General features: G+C 41.3%; 1 protein-coding gene across 4 annotated transcripts in view; it reads left to right on the forward strand.

Moving 5' to 3' along the window:
- NEK10 (NIMA related kinase 10) overlaps positions 1-20,734 on the forward strand; it is a 177,918-nt gene that overhangs the window by 12,292 nt on the left and 144,892 nt on the right. For 3 of the 4 annotated variants that reach the window (XM_031469795.2, XM_064496828.1, XM_031469796.2), the window contains exons 2-5: positions 1,578-1,698; positions 1,959-2,019; positions 15,354-15,484; positions 17,145-17,243. In XM_031469795.2, coding sequence (XP_031325655.2) covers positions 1,628-1,698; positions 1,959-2,019; positions 15,354-15,484; positions 17,145-17,243 — 362 coding nt within the window. In that variant the 5' untranslated portion in view covers positions 1,578-1,627. Of the gene's footprint in view, positions 1-301; positions 1,114-1,577; positions 1,699-1,958; positions 2,020-15,353; positions 15,485-17,144; positions 17,244-20,734 lie in introns of those variants that run through there. The other variant, XM_064496827.1, reaches the window with a different exon arrangement.

The following is a 20,734-nucleotide window of genomic DNA, read 5'->3' on the forward strand; positions in this document are numbered from 1 at the left end:
TTAAAAATACTTAAAGTCTTCATTCATTTCACAAAATTAAATTTTACTAGATTCTGTTGCAGTAAAACACCCATTGGCACATTCCTTTTGCCTCTAAATACCTCTGAAACACTTGGATTTTGACCATCAATTTCATAATACATTGAGGCATACAATTAAAAGACAACAGTGCATGCTTTTTCATGCCTGAAAAATACTCTGAAGTCAAACAGTGGCCTTGAAGCACAGTTGGAAAATGTTACATCCAGTCAAGAATTAAACCAATAGTATATTTCATTTTGTGTTTGCTGTGTGATTGAACACATGGGTATCTTCACCTTTCTTTCTGTTTTTATTCTGGAAACCAAAACAATTGAATCTGAAATTGATTAGGGGAAAAGGGTAAACGAATAAATTGTTCTTCAGTGGTGAACTCATACTTATCTTTTGGGTAGGATTGGGAAATAATACTCAGATTTATCCTGGAAAGGGTGACCATGATCACTACAAAGCTTGATTCAGAAGAGTGAAATGCCTATTGGATTTTATTCTCAAACTGGCCAGTCTCACTGGATTGTTAAAAAACAAAATTCAACTTAGTACATTTTAAAGATGTTATTGGTTTTATTCAGCAACTCATGAATTGGGCAACGCTCAATCCAGTAGATAAAAAGAAGTCCTGAGGAACTGGACAAGATGAAAGGCTTACAGGCAGAAGGGAGCAGGAGGGAGGCAGTGACACTAGTGAAAAAGCGGATTGTTTGTTGCTAGGTTACTTTTCCTAAAGGGGAGGGGAGGGCTTTATCCAGCAGCTTACCTAACTAATGCTGATCAGGCGATTCCTGATTGGCTAGTTTAAGTTTCCATTTCTGGCAGAGCTGAAACTGTGATGAAATTAAGTTTGATGACCCGGGGATTAGCATAAGCGACTCCATTTTGAGCCTGTTGTCTTGTTTTTAACAGGTGGTTGAGTGAGTTCAGGGGCTGTGTGGGACTGACCCAATTCCTGCAGAAGAGGTTATGACCAGAGATGACCCACGTGGGGATTCAGGTGGCAGCTCGAAAGCATCAGGAATTCTGGAAACCCAAGGGCATTTTGTGGGTTGCCCTTGACACTGTAATGCTTATTTGCAAGTGGGTGGAGCTTTCTCTGGGATTTTTAGGGGCAGGAGGCCTGATGAGAGGGAACTCCCTGAGCTAGCAGCGTTCTGTTACGGAAACTTGTCAAGAAAGACAAGCGAGCTGGCACAAAAGCATCCGTTGAGCTTCAAGTATTTGCTCATAGGCTTATGTTTTGGAAGCCCCAAATAGAGGCACTTTTCCTGATGAGCAGACCAATACTTGTTGGGACAATGTGTTAGAATATTTGAAATCAAGAATGACTCAGAAAATACAGGCTCATGCACTACTGTAATTATAAACTATGCCCCAAGTGTATCCAAAGGCTTTTGAATGGTGCATAGTAAATGTTCTTCATATTTTTATTGTTTTAGAGATAATTGTTCATGCATATTTAAATAAGTGTCATAAGTCAATTTTGCCTGCGTTAATTGAGAATATTTTGGAGTGCACAACCCAACTGAAGTTTTTCCTTCTAGTTTACTTTGAAAGGAGTGCGATGCTAATTCTGGGGCATTGATGGTTTACAATGCCTGATCAAGACAAAAAAGTGAAGAACACAGAGAAATCAGCCGATAAGAAACAAGGAATCACCACCAGGTAACTCCATACTGAGTCTTTGCTAGGTATTTATTTGGGCAGTGGCCAGCAACCTAGATCTAATGGCTTTTTGAGAAATAGAGTAGAACTTTGACAGCTACCACCCTGGATTACATTTATGTACTAAAATGTTTGATCATTTTTAGAATTCTAAGGAAATGTTTAGCTTGGATACTCCGAGTGGCAGGGCTACTGTGCGTAGCATGACTAGTTCACCCGGAGTCTTCTGTTGGTTGACATTCTGTTATTCTTTCTCCTAGGGACTATTCAGATCTAAAAAGACTTCGGTGCCTTTTGAACGTTCAATCAAGCAAACAACAGGTAGTGTTTTCAAAGAATGTGCTTGCATTACCAACAGAGAAATCATATGTTTTCAGAGGGACCCATTTAGCATCTTTATGAACCATATGCCTGTTTTTCTTTGTTCTTTCACATGTTTTGTCTTTCTTCATCCAGCCGTTTCTCTCATAGCTGGTTCATATTCTCCCCATAGTCTGCATCCACAGCCTTTTCATTCTTTTCCTCTCAGGCCTGGGCCCTGCTTTAGTCTATGCTCGGCACCACGTGTCCTAAATTAGCAAAGCTCTTCAGTGTGGAAGCAGCGTACTCTCCTGTTGCATGCCCGATGTTTGACTCCACAGAGCTTTGGGGAATTTGATTTCTCCCAAACACGTTCACATTTCCCTCCTTTTTCCTTCCCACCTCTCATGCTGCCCAGTTGGTACAGCACCACTCCTGATACTTGCTGCAAATTGTATCTCACCAGAAATAGGAGAAGAGTGAGTTTGGGCTATTTATATAATAGCATTGTTATTTTTTTTAAATAGTGGTAGAGTGGTACTGCTGCTTGAATTTATCTCTATAATCGTTTCTTTTTGGCTTAGCTTCTGTGAGACTTTGGAGAGTCAAGAGAGGCCATCAATGGAAGTTTGGGGAATAACACAGAACTGCTAATAGTAATCAAAACAGCAGACACTTACTTAGCGTGGTCTGTTAGTAAATGGCAGGGGTGGGATTTGAACCCTGGGAGCCTGGCTCCAGAATCTACTTAAATTTGTTGATGAGCTCATGTGGTAATATAGTCTTGCTGGCTTTTGTTATATCCACTGAACTTACCAGAGAAATACAGCATTAAAAAATTTTTTTTATTGAAGTGTAGTTATTTTATGCTATAGTATTCTATTAGTTTCAGTTGTACAATATAGTGATTCAATCTTCTTTAAGATTATACTCCATTTACAGTTATTTTAAAATATTGGCTGTATTTTCGGTGCTGTACAATATATCCTTGTAGCTTATTTACTTCATACGTAGTAGTTTGTACCTGTTAATCCCCCACCTCTAAATCACCCCTACCCCCTTCCTTCTTCCCACTGGTAACCATCAGTTTGTTCTATCTGTGAGTCTGTTTCTATTTTGTTATATTCATTTGTTTGTCTATTTTTTAGATTCCACATGTACAGTGAATAAGATACAGGATTTGTCTTTCTCTGTCTGACTTATTTCACTAAGCATAATATTCTCTAGGTTCATCCGTGTTGTTGCAAGTAATAAAGTTTTATTCTCTTATGTCTAAGTAAATTTTATATTTGTGTGTGTGTGTGTGTGTATGTGTATATATATATATATATATATATATATATATATATATATATAAAAAATATTAATCTGTTAATGGACCCCTAGGTTACTTCCATATCTTGGCTATTGTAAATAATACTGCTATGAACATTGGAATTCATGTAACTTTTCATATTAGTGTTTTTGTTTTCTTTGGATATAGACTCAGGTGTGGAATTTCTAGATCCTATGGTGGTTCTATTTTTAGTTTTTTGAAGAACCTCCATACTATTTTCCACATAGGCTACACCAGTTCAAATTTCCACCAACGGCATTCCCTTTTCTCTACATCCTTGCCAACGTTTGTTACTTGTCGTCTTTTTGATGATGACTGTTCTGACATATATGAGGTGATATATCTCATTGTAGTTTTGGTTTGCATTTCCCTGATTATTAGTGAGGTTGAGCATCTTTTCATGTGCCTGTTGGAGATCTGTATGTCTTCTTTAGAAAAATGTCTATTCAGATTGTCTGCCCATTTTTTAATCAGGTTGTTTTTTTTTGATATTGAGTTTATGAGCTGATTATATATTTTGGATATTAATCCCTTACTGGTCAAATCATTTTAGAATATATTCTCCCACTCAGTAGGTTGTCTTTTTGCTATGTTGATGGTTTCCTTTGCTGTGCAAATGCTTTTAAGTTTAGTTAGGTCCCGTTTATTTTTTCTTTTGTTTCCTGTGCTTTGGGAGACAGATCCAAAAAAATACTGCTGCAATTTATGTCAGAATGTTTTCTTCTAGGAATTTTATGGTTTCAGACCTGACCTTATATTTAGGTCTTCGACTCATTTTGAGTTTATTTTTGTATATGGTGTGAGAAAATCTTCTGATTTCATTATTTTACATGTACCTGTTTAGTTTTCTCAGCACCACTCATTGGAGAGACCGTCTTTTCCCCATTGTATATTCTCACCTCCTTTGTCATAGATTAATGACCATTAGTATGTAGGTTTTTTGGAGGGCTCTCTGTTCTATCCCATTGATCTATGTGTCTTTTTTGGTGCTAGTACTATGCTGTTTTGAATACTTGTAGCTTTGTAGTATAGTCTCAAATCAGGAAGCATGATGCTGCCAACTTTGTTCTTTTTTCTCAAGATTGCTTTGGCTCTTTGGAATCTTTTGTGGTTCCATACAAATTTTAGGATTATTTTTCTGATTCTATGGAAGATATCATGGATATTTTGATAGGGCTTCCACTAAATCTGTAGATTGAGTATTACGGACATTTTAATATTAATTCTTCCAGTTCACAAACACAGGATATGGTTTCATTTGTTTGTGTCATCTTCAGTTTCCTTCCTCAATGCCTTATAGTTTTCAGAGTATAGGTTTTCACCTCCTTAGTTGTTTATTATTAGGTATTTATTCTTTTTGATGCTGTTGTAATTGGGATTTTTTTTTTTTTTTGCTTTCTCTTTCTGATAGTTCCTTCTTCTTGTATAGAAAAGCAACAGATTTTTGTGTATTAGTCTTGTATCTTGCAACTTTATTGAATTCATATATTAGTTCTAATAATTTTCTGGTGGCAACTTTAGGGTTTTATTAATATACTATCTTGTCATCTGCAGAAAGTGATAGTTTTACTTCTTCCCTTTGAATTTGGATGCCTTTTATTGCTTTTTCTTGTCTGATTGCTGTGGCTAGGACTTCTAATACTATGTTAAATAGAACTGAAGAGAGTGGGCATCCTTGTCTTGTTCCTGATTTTAGAGCTTTCAGCTTTTCACCATTGAGTATGTTAGGTGTGGGTTTGTCATATATAACCTTTATTATGTTGAGATGTGTTCCCTACCAACTTTGATGAGGGTTTTTATCATGAATAAATGTTGAATTTTGTCAAATGCTTTTCTGAGTCTGTTGAGATAATCATGTGATTTTTATCCTTCCTTTTGTTAATGAGGTGTATCACATTGGTTGACTTGTGGATATTGTACCATCCTTGTGACCCTGAAATAAATCCAATTTGATCATAATGTATGGCCATTTTAACATATTGAATTTGGTTTACTACTGTTTTGTTGAGAATTTTTGAGTCTATATTCACCAGAGATATTGGCCTGTAATTTTCTTTTTTTTTTTTTTTTTTTCTAGCGTCTTTGATTTTGGTATCAGTGAAATGGTGGTCTTGTAGAATGAATTTGGGAGTGTCCCTTTCTCTTCAGTCTTTGGGAGGACATTGAGAAGGACAGACATTAGCTTTTCCCTATATGTTTGGTAGAATTCCCCTGTGAACCCATTTGGTCCTGGATTTTCGTTAGCTGGGAGTTTTTTTAATTACTAATTCCATTTCACTGTTAGTGATCAGTATGTTCAGATTGGCTGTTTCTTCCTCACTCAGTCTTGGAAGGTCATATGTTTCTAGAAATTTATCTGTTGCTTCCAGGTTTTCCAATTTCTTGGCATATAACTGTTAGTAGTATTCTCTTAGGATTTTCTGTATCTCTTTGATAATGCTTGTTACTTCTACTCTTTCATTTTGTATTTTCTTTATTTGGGTCCTCTCTCATTTTCCTTAATAAGCCTGGCTAAAGGTTGATTAAGTTGTTTGAGTTTTTTGTTTCTTAAGGTAGGCCTGTATCACTATAAACTTCCCTCTTCAAACTGCTTTTGCTATGTCCTGTAGACTTTGGCAGATTGTGTTTTTATTTTCATTTGTCTTGAGGTATTTTCTGATTTTTCTCTTTGATTTTTTTCAGTAACTCTTTTTTTTAAGTAACATGTTGCTTAGTCTCCATGTGTTTGTTTTTCCCATTTTTCCTCCTGTGATTGATTTCTAGTTTCATACCACTGTGTTTGTAAAAAAAAATGCTCGATCTAATTTCTAGTCTCTTAAATTTGTTGAGACTTGTTTTGTGGTCTAGCATGTGATCTATCCTGGAGGACATTTCATGTGCCCTTGAAAATGATGTGTATTCTGCCATTTTAGATGGAATGTCCTGTAGGTATCTGGTCTGATGTGTCATTTAAGGCCAGTGTTTTCTTACTGATTTTCTGTCTGGACGATCTGTCCGTTGATGTAAGTGAGGTGTTGAAGTCCCCACTGTAACTGTTAATTTCTCCTTTTATGTCTGTTAGTATTTGCTTTATATATTTAGGTGCTCCTGTAATAGATGCGTATATGTTAACAAATTTTTATCTGCTTCTTGTATTGATCCTTTTATCATTATATAATGCCCTCCTTTGTCTTTTTTTTTTTTAAATAAACTTTGTTTTAGAGTCCACTCTGTCTGATATGAGTATTGCTACCACAGCTTTCTTGTCATTTCCATTTGCAGAAATTTTTTTTCCATCCCTTCACTTTCAGTCTGTATGTGTCTTTAGCTCTGGAGTGCATCTCTTATAAGCAGCATATAGATAGGGCTTGTTTTTTTTTTTTTTAATCCTGTCAGCGAACGTATGTCTTTTGATTGGGGCACTTAGTCCACTGACTTTTAAAAAAGTGATTGTTGATAGGCATGTACTTACTGCCATTTTGTTAATGGTTTTCAGGTTGTTTTTGTAGTTCTTCTTTGTTTTCTTTTTCTTTTTGTTTCTTTCCTTGTTGTTTGATGATTTTGTTTAGTGGTAGGCTTGTGTTCCTTTCTCTCTTGTTTTTATATATCTATTGTAGATTTTTGATTTGTGGTTACCATGGGGTTTATAAATCTACTTGTTTTAAACTGATAATTTTTTAAGTTTTAACACATTCTAAAGATCTACAGTTTTTTACTCCCCTCCCCCCGTTATGTCTTTTTTGATGTCATAGTCTACATTTTCATGTTTATCCCATAACTGTTTGTTATCATTATAGTTCATTTTATAATTATTCTTTTTAAAATCTTTATACTAGCTTGCTTAAGGGGTTGGTCCACAGTCTATGCTATGTATTTGCCTTTGCTGGTGGGATTTTTTCTTTCCTAGAAATCCCTCTTCTTGTAGGCTCTTCTTTTCCACTTGAAGAAGATCCTTTGATGCTTCGTGTTTTAGTACCGATGCACTCTTTTAGTTTTCGCTGTCTGAGAAGCTCTTTCTCTCTCCTTCAGTTGTGAATGATAAACTTGCTGGGTAGAGTGTCCTAGGTTTTAGATTTGTACCTTTTCCTTTCTTTAAATATGTCATGCCATTCTTTCTGGCTTGCAAGGTTCCATCAGAAGAATTAGCTGATAGCCTTATGGGGGTTCCCTTGTATGTGACTGTGTTTTTTTGCTTGCTGCCTTTAGAATTCTTTCTCTTGCACTTTTGCTGTTTTAATTATATGTCTTGGTGTGGGTCTCTTTGGGATCATCTTGTTTGGGACCCTCTGTGCTTCCTGTACCTGGACGTCTGTCTCCTTCTTCAGGTTCAGAAAAGTTTTCAGCCATAACATCAAGTACATTTTCAACCTCTCTCTCTCTCCTCCTTCTGGGACCCCTGTTATGCAGATGCTAGTATGCTTGATGTTGTCCTAGAGGTCCCTTGCACTGTTGTCATGTTTAAAGTTTGTTTTTCTATTTGCTGTTCTGTTTCAGTGATTTCCATTATTTTCCAGATCCCTTATGCATTCTTGTGTATTGTGTGCTGTTTATTCCCTGCTTTGTGTTTTTCATTTCAGTTACTGTTCTCTTCAGCTCTGATTGGTTGTTTTATGTTTCCCAGTTTCTTGTTAGAATTGTCACTGTTTCATCTTTTCTTTTCCCAAGTTCAGTTAGCATTCTTATTAATAATGCCTTGAAATGTTTATCTGGTGAATTATTATTTGTTTCGTTAGTTTTTTTTTTTTTTTTAGATTTTTTTCTTGTTCTTTTATTTGGAGCAAATCCTTTGTGTCCTCATTTTGGTTAACTGTCTCTGTCTTTATGAAATTAGGTGAAACAGTTACTGAATCTGGTCTTGAAGGGACGTCCTTGTGTGGGAGTGTCCCTGTGCAGGCTGCACGTGCCCAGTGGCTTTGGTGGGAGAGCTAGATCTGCACAGGTCACGTCTTCCCGCAGGGTGTGCTGACAGCCATCACCTTGCGGGGAGGTGGGGCTGGAGAAGGAGAGGCCAGAGCCAGAGCCAGGTGTGAGCTGGGCTGCTTCTGTGCTTGGTGGCTGTCACCGCTCTTTTAGGGGCTGGAGTTGGGACCCAAGTTGCTGGAGCAGAAGCCCGGAGGGTCAGGTCTGAGCTGGTCTGTTCTGTCTAAGTGTGTACCCTCCCCCTCCCAGTATCTGCACCCTGCCCCAGAGGGGAGCCTCACTGGAGCAGGTGGAGCCAGACTGGGCCCCCTCTTTGGGTTGAGTATGCACTGGGCTGGCCCTGGCAGCTGGTCAGTGCTGGAGACAGCTTCCGATCCACCTCCTCTGCAGAAGCCGGTAAAGGCTGCCCACTGAGGATGCTGTGCTGGGTCCAGGCTGGCTCTGTCCCCCTTGTGTCCAGGTGTGCACCCTCCTCAACTACGCGGCCTTCACTCTAGTGCAGGCCGTGCTGGAGCGACAGGGGTCAGGGCAGCGCTCGGGGTGGCCCCGCTGTGCGCTGGGGTGCTCACGGGAAACCAGCCGGAGCCCGGGCAGTTTCTGTCTGCTTCCTCCGCCTCATTCCTGGGAGCAAGCACGTGTTGTTGTGCTCTTTGTGAGTGGAGTGTCACCTTCTTACAGTCCTCCTGTAAGTCCCACTGTTTTTTTTTTTTTTAATGCTGAAATACTTTAATATCCACATCAGAAAGATGAATTTTGATCTTTCTCACAAACCCAAACACAGAGATTGCCTCAGAATGAATCATAGGCCCTAATTCAGTAGTAAGAATGATAAACTGTGAAACACACCTGAATTCCATAATTGTGTTGGCACTTACTGTCAAATCTCAATTGTTCATGTATCTGCACTTTTGGTATTTTCCCTGTCATTTCCTGTTATCCATCATTTGGTTACCCATGGTTACCCCTGGTTACACTGAGGGACTCATCTTCCCGGTTTTGGACCCCAGGGCTGGGGCTCAAACCAGGAGATCCCCGGGAGGATCTCCGAGCCTGTGACATCCCCTCCTGTGTGTGTCCCCTCCTAGGGGCACAGGTCGGCCCGTCACTCCTCCTTCCTGCCCGACCCCCTGTGGCCCTTTCTTTACACCGGGTTGTAGGAGGGGCTTCCTGCCGTCCTCCAGGTGGTTTTCAGTGAGAATTTCTCTACAGGTACATGTATTTTTGATGTGTTCTTGGTGGGAGGTGAGCTCTGCGCCTCCTATTCTGCTGTCTTTTAAAAAAAAATTTTTTTTTTATTGAGATATAGTCAGTTTACAATGTTGTGTCAGTTTTGGTGTACAGCACCATGCTTCAGTCATATACATATATTCGTTTTTGTATTTTTTCCACCGTAAGCTATTACAAGATATTGAATATAGTTCCCTGTGCTCTAAAGTACAAACCTGTTTATCTATTTTATATGTATTAGTCAGTGTCTGTAAATCTTGAACTCCCAGGCTATCCCTTCCCATTTCCTTTCCCTCCTGGTGGCCATAAGTTTGGTTTCTATGTCTGTGAGTCTGTTTCTGTTTTGTAAATAAGTTCATTTGTCTTTTTTTTAGATTCCACATATAAGTGATATATGGTATTTGTCTTTCTCTTTCTGGCTTACTTCACTTAGAATGACATTCTCCAGGGACAACCATGTTGCTGCAAATGGCATTATTTTATCATTTTTTATGGCTGCCTACTGTGCTCTCTTGATCTCCACCTACAGCTTTTTTGTGTATTTGTTTGTAGTGGAGAATAATTGTCTAAGGATTTGACGGCATATTAAGGTCAAACATGACAGTTCCTACACAGAGGCGCATGCTGTGTGCCCCGTGCTTCCCCTGCGTTACCCTGCTTCATGACCAGAGCCCCACGGTTCCCTCAGATTAGGAAATTGAGGCACAGAGAAGTTAAGTGAGTTTCCCAGGATGATACAGTCGGTTAATGGTAGAATACGGCTCTAACCCAAATACTCTGTCTTCGCAGTGTCTGCCTCTGACCACTGAGATACCTTTTAAATGACTTGGGAAGTGAAATTACAGTTCAAAAAATAGATGAGCTTTGATTTGAAGTAAGCACAGCCTGAAAATATTTTTTTCTCCTCTTGCTTCTCCGTTCTTAAGGCTGCAACCCCGTCCCCACCCCGGGAACTCTCTTCTCCTCGCCTGCCCGTTTCAGCGTCACTACTCTCGGTCTGTCTGCGCGGTCTTCCTGGCCCACGGTGCGCTGATTGTCGTGAGCGGGTGCGCCACGTCAGTCCATTCTTTCTTAGTGAGGGAAGCAGGCTGACTCAGCATAGTTTTGGCTGTGGTTCCCATCCCTTCTCACTGTGCATCCTAAGATGTAACCAGGATGTCAGATATTCCAACTTTTTGCTTTTTCTCAAATTTGACCTTCTCCCAAGTTTCTTTCCCATCAAATTTTAACTATTTCCAAGATCAAGATCTAATGACAGCACCTCCGTAAAAAAGCTTTCCTTTCTCTTCCATTCTAGAAGGGATTCCTCTCTTGCCAAAGTACCTTCTTTCAACATTGTAGCATCATTTTCTTCCTTGCCTTGGAAACATATGTCTACATGTCTCATTTCCTGACAAGATGGTCTATTTCCCGATGCTAGCAACTTTGACTTTAGCCTCCGGTTCACTGTATCCTGTATTCGGTGAGTTCTTGGTCAGTTTTTGCCAAATTGAATTGTAACTTAAAAATTCGGTGACCTCGTGGGCAAGTATAACCCTCTGGCCAGGGTCAAAGAGATATGTGTGATGAGTTTTGGTTCTGCTTGTGCAGCTTTGAAGCCCACACTCAGTGGATCTGTTGTGCCTCCTTTCAACGCCACTCCCTTGTTAACACCTAGCTGGCTTCATGAAAGTGAATTTAAGAGTTTCCTCCCTTTAACCAATTTTAGAATTTGCAGTCTGTTGTCTGAGAACTTCACACAGTGTGTCTTTTTCATCATTTCACCATTCAAAAATGCGTGTTTGTAATGCTTGAATTATTCAGAAAGTAGATAGTTCTGAGAAAAAATGAAAATAATAAACAGCTTATTTATACAAAGATCCCGAGGGTCACAAAATTCATTCTTAATTCTATTTATAAAACTTCCATGCAATTTTAAATAATTTAAATAATAAATGTTACTCCGAACACCCTATTCTTTTTTCTGTAAAATAATGTGGAGATATTTATAGAAGTAAGATATTATAGTGAATAAATCAAGAATTTATTTGTATCTTGATTGCTCCAGAAAGAACATAAAGATATATAAAGTGTTTAGATTATTATCAAAGAAAAGCAAGGCTTGGAAACAAAGCAAAGTCAGAGTCCAGAGGAAATGCCCATCAGAGAATGCTAGTTGGCTACACATTAGGCTTGCAGATTTTTTGCAGTCCGTTTGAAAAAGGAAACCTGGGATTAAGGCCCACTCACCTGAGTTTCTGTTCTCACAAGACCTGGCCTGTCCTTTGATAATGAGCCAAGATGGCCGGTTAAGCTGTTGCAGCGGAAGTGAACCTCATGGGTTTGGGCAGAGAATTGCAAAGAGCTGGGTGTGCTTCATCTGAATCTCTTTGGAGCCAGGCCCTCCCCTCACTGTCTCCTCTTGTCCTGTCTTCCCCGCGTGTCTCTGCGGACCTTGCTTCACCACCGTAGGGCCTGCTGTTCTGCAGGACCGTTCTGTCCCGACAGAAGTGGGGCCAGAGACACACTGAGGGGGAGGGGCCCCTCCATCACAGTCCCGGCAAACCGAATACTTCAAGCAAAAGAATTGCCCAGGGTTGTTGAAGCAAAGGAAAAGTACAAAGCTGGTTGGAGGCTTCATCAGAAGTTTTGCTTTCATGAACCTTGAAGTAATTTGCCTTGAGCAGGAATTCAGTTTTTTTTCCTGCACTTAAAGCCATAGGGAATGAAGAAATTGGTGTGCAATTAGAAAAAAAAAGATGAAAGAAAGAAAATAATTCATTACAAGCCCATTAGTTGCCTTGAAATAAAAGAAGTTTTGGTAGATGCTGTGGAAGGAAAAAGCAGGAGGCACTGTAGCTGTGTTCTGAGGGGCTGGGTGTAGGAAGGGGGGTGTGGCAGGTGACAGTCGTGAGACCCAGACAAGTGGCACGGACAGTGGCGGGATGGCTTTTGAGGAGCAGGAGGAGGCTCGTTCTCCGCGTGCTGCCCGCCTTCTCTCTCACAGGCAGGATTCTGGGAGTTGTGGTGGCAAGGGGCTTTGAAAACCCTTGGTCCTGGAACACCTGCCTCCTGCGTGCTGCGTCCCTCTGTGTCCCGTGTCGCACAGGACGGTCCACTCACTGCTGCGACTTCATGCCCAGCATCATTTGGGTGATCCCATCTCATCGTGTCATTTGGAAGGACAGATTTCATCTACTTAGTGGATTCATCTGTGCCATGGGAATGATTTTGAGGACTAAAAGAATTTAAAGCACTTAGAATTATGCCTGGCACATAGCAAGTGCTTTATAAATTCCAAGTCACTTAGTTTTCATAATAACTCTAAAACTACGTACTACTGTTATTATTTCTATCGTAATGATGTGGAAACCGTTGTGCAGGGAGGTTAAGTAACTTTCAAGATCATGCAGCTCTCAAAAAACCAGTTTCTTCTGTAGAGCACAGGGAACTATGCTCAATATCTTATAATAACCTTTAATGGAAAAAAATATGAAAACGAAAATACGTATGTATATACATGACTGGGACATTGTGCTCTGTACCAGAAACTGACACATTGTAATTGACTGTACTTCAATTAGGAAAAAAAACCCAAAATAAAAAGATCATGCAGCTCTCAAAGAGTAGATTTAAACCCAGGGCATCTGGCCCAGCATTTGTTCTCTTAACCACTGAGCGTTACCGCAAGTGCCCATGGCCTGTTGTCTTGTGGTGGTTGTGGACTGGCCCACTGAACTGAGATAGAAATGTAGTTTTATAGGATGTAAGATTTATTTTTTATTACTATTTTTTAACTTTTTTTTTTTTTTTTTGAGTAAAAGTAGATTTATTTAGAGAGACACACACGGGGAAGGAGGGGTGGTTAAGGTGAAGGGAGATACACTCCATAGACAGTGCCGGCCCTCCCAGAAGGCCGCGAGCACCGAGCACCGTGTTGCTAGTTTTTATATGCTAACAAATGAGAGGATTATTCCAACTACCCTGGGGAAGGAACGAGGATTCCCAGGAATTGGGTCACTGCCCTCTTTTTGACCTTTCATGGTCAGCCTGGGAATTGTCGTAGTGCTTGTGGGTCTGTCATTCACCAGCTAGTACATTGCAGTGTGTATAATGAAGCTCAGGGTCCACTGGAGGTTGGATCTCCCACCATCGTGGGCCTCCAGGTCTCCTGGGAGTTGCCTTTTCTGCCATCTTGGTGCTAATTGCTGTGTCCTTAAATGCCTGTGTCCTGCCCTCTTCCTTCCCATCTCATTTCCTCCCCAGATAATTGACTCCCATCATCATAAGTGAGTGCAGAGGGGCAGCGGTCTGTCTTCTGTGGCTGCTTCCAGGCTTAGTAGGGGCATTGTCCCTGCCTGTTGGGGAGTAAAAATGTCTGAATGCCTCATCTAGGGGCCCCAGGGGAAGGACAGCTTCCTGTGTCTTGAGTCCAAGGGCGGCATGGGCTGGAGTCTTTGAATAGCTGTCATCTTGATGTGGACCTCCTTCTGTAAACCTCCTGTGAATCTTCTTAAAGATGAAGCGCCTTTGCAACAGCGTCAGTACAGTAACTGTCTATAAACAAGAAAAGACAAAAGGCACAGGTAAACGCCTGGTTTCACTATAGTCGATAAAGAGACTTGCTTACAGTAACTAGAGTTACAACTGATTATATTGAACTTAACGTACCACATAATCCTCATACTTTCTTTTACTGAAAACACACAGGCTGTAAGATTTATTAATAATTTTGAGACTTCAGCTGTGGCTGGCATGTGATGAAGAAGGGTTTGGGGAGGGGTTTGCTATCTATTAAACAATGTCCTCATTATGATGTGTCTTTCTGTAAGCTGACTGCCTTACGGGAAGTCCGAAATGTTCTCTTTGGATAAGGAAACAGTGTCTTTCTGCAGATTTCTATCAAGTACTTTGATAGACGAGGACCACAAGTACAGCATATTGTAGCTTTATTTGATAACTATAATATTTAGCACAGCATGACTTAACTGAAAAGAGTAGTTTTTATTTAGTTACATTATGCTTTCCTGACTTCATCTGTAATTAGCTAATTACAGAACATTCCTCACTTGCACTGGGGAAAGAATGGAGAACTTGCACTTTGTTCAGCTTTACTGTGGTACAAGAAACAATTCTCAGGGCTAGCCCCAATTACAGGTTGGTTAAGTGAAACTATTTGAATACGGACAGTGTCACAATTTATTAAACATTTACCAGTTCATGTTGTAAATGGGGGCATACTCAAGTTGTTATAATTTAAGCAAATTTTTACTTTTCCTATGGTGAATTCTGTATTTTTATGACTTTTATAAACATGATAGAGGAATTGAAACATTCCGACTGATTAAAAGTGATGGACTCTTCTTTGCCATTATACCCGTAAGTCCTGGGAAGCAGTGTGTGTGATTGATGAAGATGAATGAATGGAGGTGACTCATTCTCAGTTTGGGGCTCCACTCCAGTCCACAGAGTTTCCAGCTGCATCTGTGAGCTCCCTGTTTCCACTGCACGTTTGAATCACCCAAGAAGCTTCAGAAGCGCCTAATGCCCAGTCCTCACCCAGACCTGTATCCCTAGCAGTGTTCTAGGTGCTAAGGATACAGCATTGAACAGAAGTAGGCAAGCTCCTGCTTCAAGCTGACATTCTAATCAAGGGAGACTGAAAATACATCAGTAACTGTAAGACGTGACAGGTGGTGTTACAGGCTATGGAGAAAAAGCAGCATAAGATAGAGTAAACACTTAGGTCAAGGATATCTAAAGCTTGGTAAACCCCTGCCCCACATTCGGCACAGCTGTCATGTTAGCCGTTGGCTGGGGAAACACTTGTTCCCTTCATTCCCCTTCTTTTGTGACTTCCTTTATCCTCTGCTGAAGCGTCATCCTCTCATCCTCTGTGCCTCTGTTTCTGTAGCTCCCAGCCATTAACTTCGAAAGTGCGCAGAGCAGCATGACGAAGTCTGAGCCCGCCATCGGGGCGGCCGGGCACAGGGCTCGAGGGCAGTGGCACGAGTCCACGGAAGCCGTCGAACTTGAAAATTTTAGGTAAGAAAATCCAGTAAGTCCCTTGCCTTCCCAGCCTATCCTCATTAGCCCAAAGATTTATTTCAGTTTGGCGCAGGAGCTAAAACTGAAAACCCACTTTAAAATTTACCATGGGGATTCCTCCTTCAGTAATTTAGATTAGAAATAGTGTGTAAATGACAGGCCAAGTGGCTGCAGGTGAGACTGACCTGGGAGTTTCAGGACACCTGGCTGACATCATTTGGCGTTTGCTCCATGAGGAAGTGGCTCAGGTTGTTGACTGGCTAGGCTGACTCCAAGTTTTGTCTTTAGCTTTTGGTCTCTCTGTATCTTGCAGCAATGAGGCGGCATAAAAAAAGCTACTCCTGTGAACAGATGTGTTGGCTGACGACTGGGGTTGTCAAAACAACGAGGCTTTCAGTCCCTCACCTTTCACAAAGGAAGTGTCAGCCTCTGTTTCTCTCTCCTGTTGCGTGCAGACCTTTTAGAAGCTGTGCATTCTTGTGGCCACCACCCTCCTGGAGCTGCTTCTCTCGGTTTTACAGTGTGTTAAAGTCATTTGGCACGAAGTGCCATGTAAATAATGAATTGACATGAAATCTCAATATAAATGTTTTAGAATGATCATTTATCTATTTATTCGGCCTAGGTTTCTTTTCCCTGTCATTTTATGACAGTGAATTCAATAGTCCACAAATGTTTCATAATACCACATGAATTCAAAATTTTCAAATACACGTTTAGTGAGGAACACAAAATTCTTTAAAAACTGTTACGTATTCAGTCTGCCTGTGTTCATTACTAAGAACTGTGACAGCCCTCACCTGCCTAGGGTAGGGACACACAGTCCAACAAAGGCAGAACAATCCAAACAACAACACGAGACTCCAGAACCTGCCTCTGAGGTGGTATGTTTGTGTAATTCCAGCGTTTTCAGCCTAGATCTTAAAATTGATCTATTTTCATGTGCACAAAAATATTGTATTATATATTTTATCACTGTGACCCTTTTGTGTATTATCTCTTATCCTTTTCCAGTTTTAAGGTAGAGTGCTTTGGGGGTATTTTTAACCTCTCTGATGGTTGTAATATCTGGGAAAAACAGCTGAGGCTAGACTATCTCATGACTTTGTTACACACACACACACACACACACACACACACACACAGCGACCACAAACCCTCTCACAGGTGAAGGGCCATAGCCTGTGTTAATAACTCCCTGTTATCTACAAGGAAATATACAAGGCATCCACTGGTGTTAATAGCAGTAGCAGCCCGCGGGCTGGGTGGGCGGCAACGTGACAGGAGTGACAGGAGGGACACTTCTCTGCCTCTTGCACAGCTGTCTGGATAATGTGCCCAATCATTGTCTCTCTCCATATGCTCTTTTCTTCCCTCTCACCAGTTTTAGTTGCTAAGTATCTGTAGGGAATAATTTAGTTAATCGGTAAAATGAAATACATATGCTTTACTATAATCTTTATTATTAACTTTGTAATTGAATTTCTACTTCCTGTTTTAACAGCTGATACTTGCCTTTCATGGTACCTTCAGTTCCAAGAGTCCTTCAGTGTTTGCATGCATATGAGTGATCTTTCTCTGCGGTGGTAATTTTGAGGCATCCTAAATAAGTTTGTTTATTTTATTACAAAATGCTTTTCTGTCTCTTTCATCTCAGTATACACTACAAGAATGAGAGAAACTTCAGCAAACACCCCCAGCATAAACTCTTTCAGGAGATTTTTACAGCCTTGGTGAAAAACAGACTCATATGCAGGTAAGATTGTCCCACGAAGGACAAAGACACTTCCCCAAGAATGGCATATTTTATAATCTTACTTCTAGCAGATGGCTTGAAGTTTCTAAGATTGAACATAATGCTGAAAGGATAAAGCAGAGCAGAGGGCATTTCAAAGGAGGTGAATGAGTAGCCATTGCGGAGGGTCTCGTTAAAATCACTCTGCTTAGGTCTGAATTGAGCTGAAGTGGATGATTGACAAGGCAAATGGGAAAACACCCAAGTTACACTGTTTTCCTTATTTCGAGTTTGGATACTCAGGAGACATTTACTTCAGAGACATTGGGTAGCACTGTGGCCAACATCCTCATGGTACAGTTTGGCAGTCAATACAAGCTTCGATTAAATGGGCCGCCTCAGCCTGGACCTTGGGGAAGGGATGAGTGTGTGGCATCCAGCTGCAGCCCGGGGGCAACGTTTCTTCTGAGGACCAAATCAAATGTTCGTTCCTTTGCTCTCCTCTGTCTTAACCCAGGTGCAGAGAAGGATGAGCTAGCAGGTCCTCTAGGTTCTCTCTTGCAATTACCAGGGGTTTTCAGTGAACGTCTGACCAGTGCTGGGTTGCAGTCAGGAATGAATTTTCTGCCTGTTCTGGGCTGCTTGCAGTGAGAGCTGGCTGTGCTGCCGCCAGGCGTGAAGGAGGCTCCCCACAGTCTTCCGTGGTGGGACCTGGCCGCCTTCTCTTCCCAGGACGTCCAGACTCTCCCCCGAGCACTGGATGAAAAGGCTGTGAAGAACCTTGAATCTTCTCCGGCACTTTGGGACCTGGCTACATAATTTAGTATTGCATATTTAAGTATTATACAGTGACTGCCAATTACTTTGGTTTATTTGTTATATTTTTTGGGGGAGGATAATTAGGTTTGTTTATTTATTTATTTTTAGAAGAGGTACTGGGGATTGAACCCAGGACCTTGTGCATGCTAAGCATGTGCTCTACCACTTGAGCTGTACCCTCCCCCCCAAATAGATTGATTTAGTTTAAAACAATCCAGGGTTGGGACTGCGTCTGTCATGCCTTTGTACTTGGCGTAAGCAGATCTTTATTAGACCAGCTCAGAGGATACAGGAAGCCCAGACTCTTTACCAAGGTTGCACAATTGGGTCACAGCTCAGGTCCTGACAGTACGCTCAAAAGAGTGTTGAGAGATTAACGAACATTACAAAGGACCTGAAGTTGTCCTAGACTGTTTCCTCTTGAGCTTGAACAGAGTGGAGCAGTAGTGAGTAGCAGGGTGGCCGCTGGGAATGGGGTTGGGAAATGAAGTTCTCTAATTTGCTTTGAAGACAGCGATCAGAGGCGCCTCGGGGGATGGCCAGTGGGCCGTTTGTTGGGTTGGCACGTGGCGGGAAGGCAGATTTCCTGTACTGAAGATGTAGGGACCTTACTGTGTCTCTACACTGAAGCCATTAGGTGCAGGAATTGTTAGGGGAAATAATTAGGTAAGAGTTGGCATCCAGCAGTTGAAAAAGATCTTAACAGTTCTAAGTCAAGAGCTCTCTTGTCAGGACCTTTTCAAATTCGTAGTAATTTATGAGGCATCGTAGATGGGATGGAGTGACTGGCTTGCAACACGATCAGTCCCTGGAAGTCTTTAAACCAGAAAGAGACGATTGTAGGTCTCTTTGCTCTCATAGTACAAGAGGAATTTAGGAATGCTGAGCATCACGGGCATCCTTTTATGTCATCCTTTCACTGCTGACAGATTGTTATGTTCAGTTCTATTCTAAAAGCAGGGTTGGGTAAGATGGATTAAGTAGCAAGGTCTTCCACTGTTTCTCACCCCACGTAACCTCATTTGTTTGGCCAGAGCTACCTTTTTTGTTTCCTCTCCCTCTGCCTGTAGACTCATGGAAAAATTCCACCTCGGGGCCTTGTCTGGTCTAGCTCCCTGTCCTCTTTCTTTGTGAACATCAGATTTCATGTTTACTGGAAGGCTTGGATTCAATTCAATAGACAAATTATTGAGCATCACTATGTGCAAAGAAGAGAGGGAGCAAATGGTGGAAAAGGAAGAGAGGGTGAAACTACAAGATGAGTAGGACATGTGGCCCCTTTCTTCCTAGGGACTCACCCTAGTCAGCCAAACAGGTCTCCACTGCCTCAAAGGAAAATATGGTAAATACAAACCATATAAAGACAATCAAAGAGTGGGATGAGACTGGGGGTGTGGACTTTGATCTCTGATCCAATTCTGGTTGGAGACAAGACTGGCCGTATTGAGGATGTTGGGCCATTCAAGTTTTCCCTGAGGATGTGGCCGATGGGGAGCTTGGTCTCGTCTGTTTACACCCAGTTGATGTTGTTTTTGTCATCTCTCTCCTGTTTCACTTTCCCCAGTGGAGTCTTCCCCTAAGCCACACTGCTGGATCCCTTTTTCTAGATTCTTTTCCCAAGGCTGACCTGTGATTGCTCCTTTGTTCTCAGAAGCGAGATTATCAAGCAGCATCTGAAATGAGGCAGATTTGTTAATCCAGGGTCAGATAAGGCAGACACCTCAGGGTAGATCTCAAAGGGCAAGTGACGGTACCATCCCTGAGCCTGGGGTTACTCCCGGTTACATGTGGTAATGAATCCTGGTGTGCAGCAGGGTAGGGAAGCAAAGTTTCATCGTCCAGCTTTGCTTTCTGCTGTAACATTGTTGTTCACGGGGGAGCCTGCTGTTAGAAAGTCAGTCCACCTCTGTTTCATCTCATCTGCCTGTGCGGCAAAGCACAAAGGGTGCTTGGTGTCCATGGTGGGGTTGTCAGGAGGTTGTGCACGGAAGGAGGCGTTGTCACGAAACTGACACATTTCCAGCTCACCGACCACTTATAAAACTGACCTCTCCTCCAGTATCTCGTCTGTGTAACTGTTCTCTGAGACCCTCTCTGTCGGTCCATTCCCTCTGATTGCCAGACAGTGTGAAAATTCTGTAACATGTGATACAAGTAAGAGGTAATCTACTTGTGAGATGAACTGGTGAGCCTGGCTGAGGATGCAGCATTTCATGAAGTTGCCGCAAGCGATGGTGCTGAACTGATGGGGTCCTGACGAGTGAGGCGCTGGGGGCATCGGACCCCTTGACGCTTGAGGACCGGAGTGTTGAGAAGGAAGGTGACAGGATGGAACTTCCAAAAAGCATGTCTTGAAGAACAAAGATGAGGAGAGGCCATTAGGAAAAATTGATGGATCTTTCTAACATGTTTGCAAAAATGAGCCTCTTTATGCTACAAAAGGAAACAGTAAATTCATGGATATTGGGTCATGTGATATGATTTTGTCAGAAAACAAATGCCAGACAATGTCAGCAGAACCCATTAGTTATTAGGGCAGAGTTGCAATTATAACTTACACCTTGTTTAAGATAAAATATATCTTAGTTTCATAATATATTTTTAAAAATAATATTTTAATTAAGCCTTGTCCCCTGCTATTTAGTGTGAAATATGGAGTTATTTTAAAGTGAATTCACTCAAATGGCCTCTTC

The sequence above is a fragment of the Camelus dromedarius genome, chromosome 17 (genome assembly GCF_036321535.1).
Source record: "Camelus dromedarius isolate mCamDro1 chromosome 17, mCamDro1.pat, whole genome shotgun sequence".
Classification (NCBI taxonomy): Eukaryota; Metazoa; Chordata; class Mammalia; order Artiodactyla; family Camelidae; genus Camelus; species Camelus dromedarius.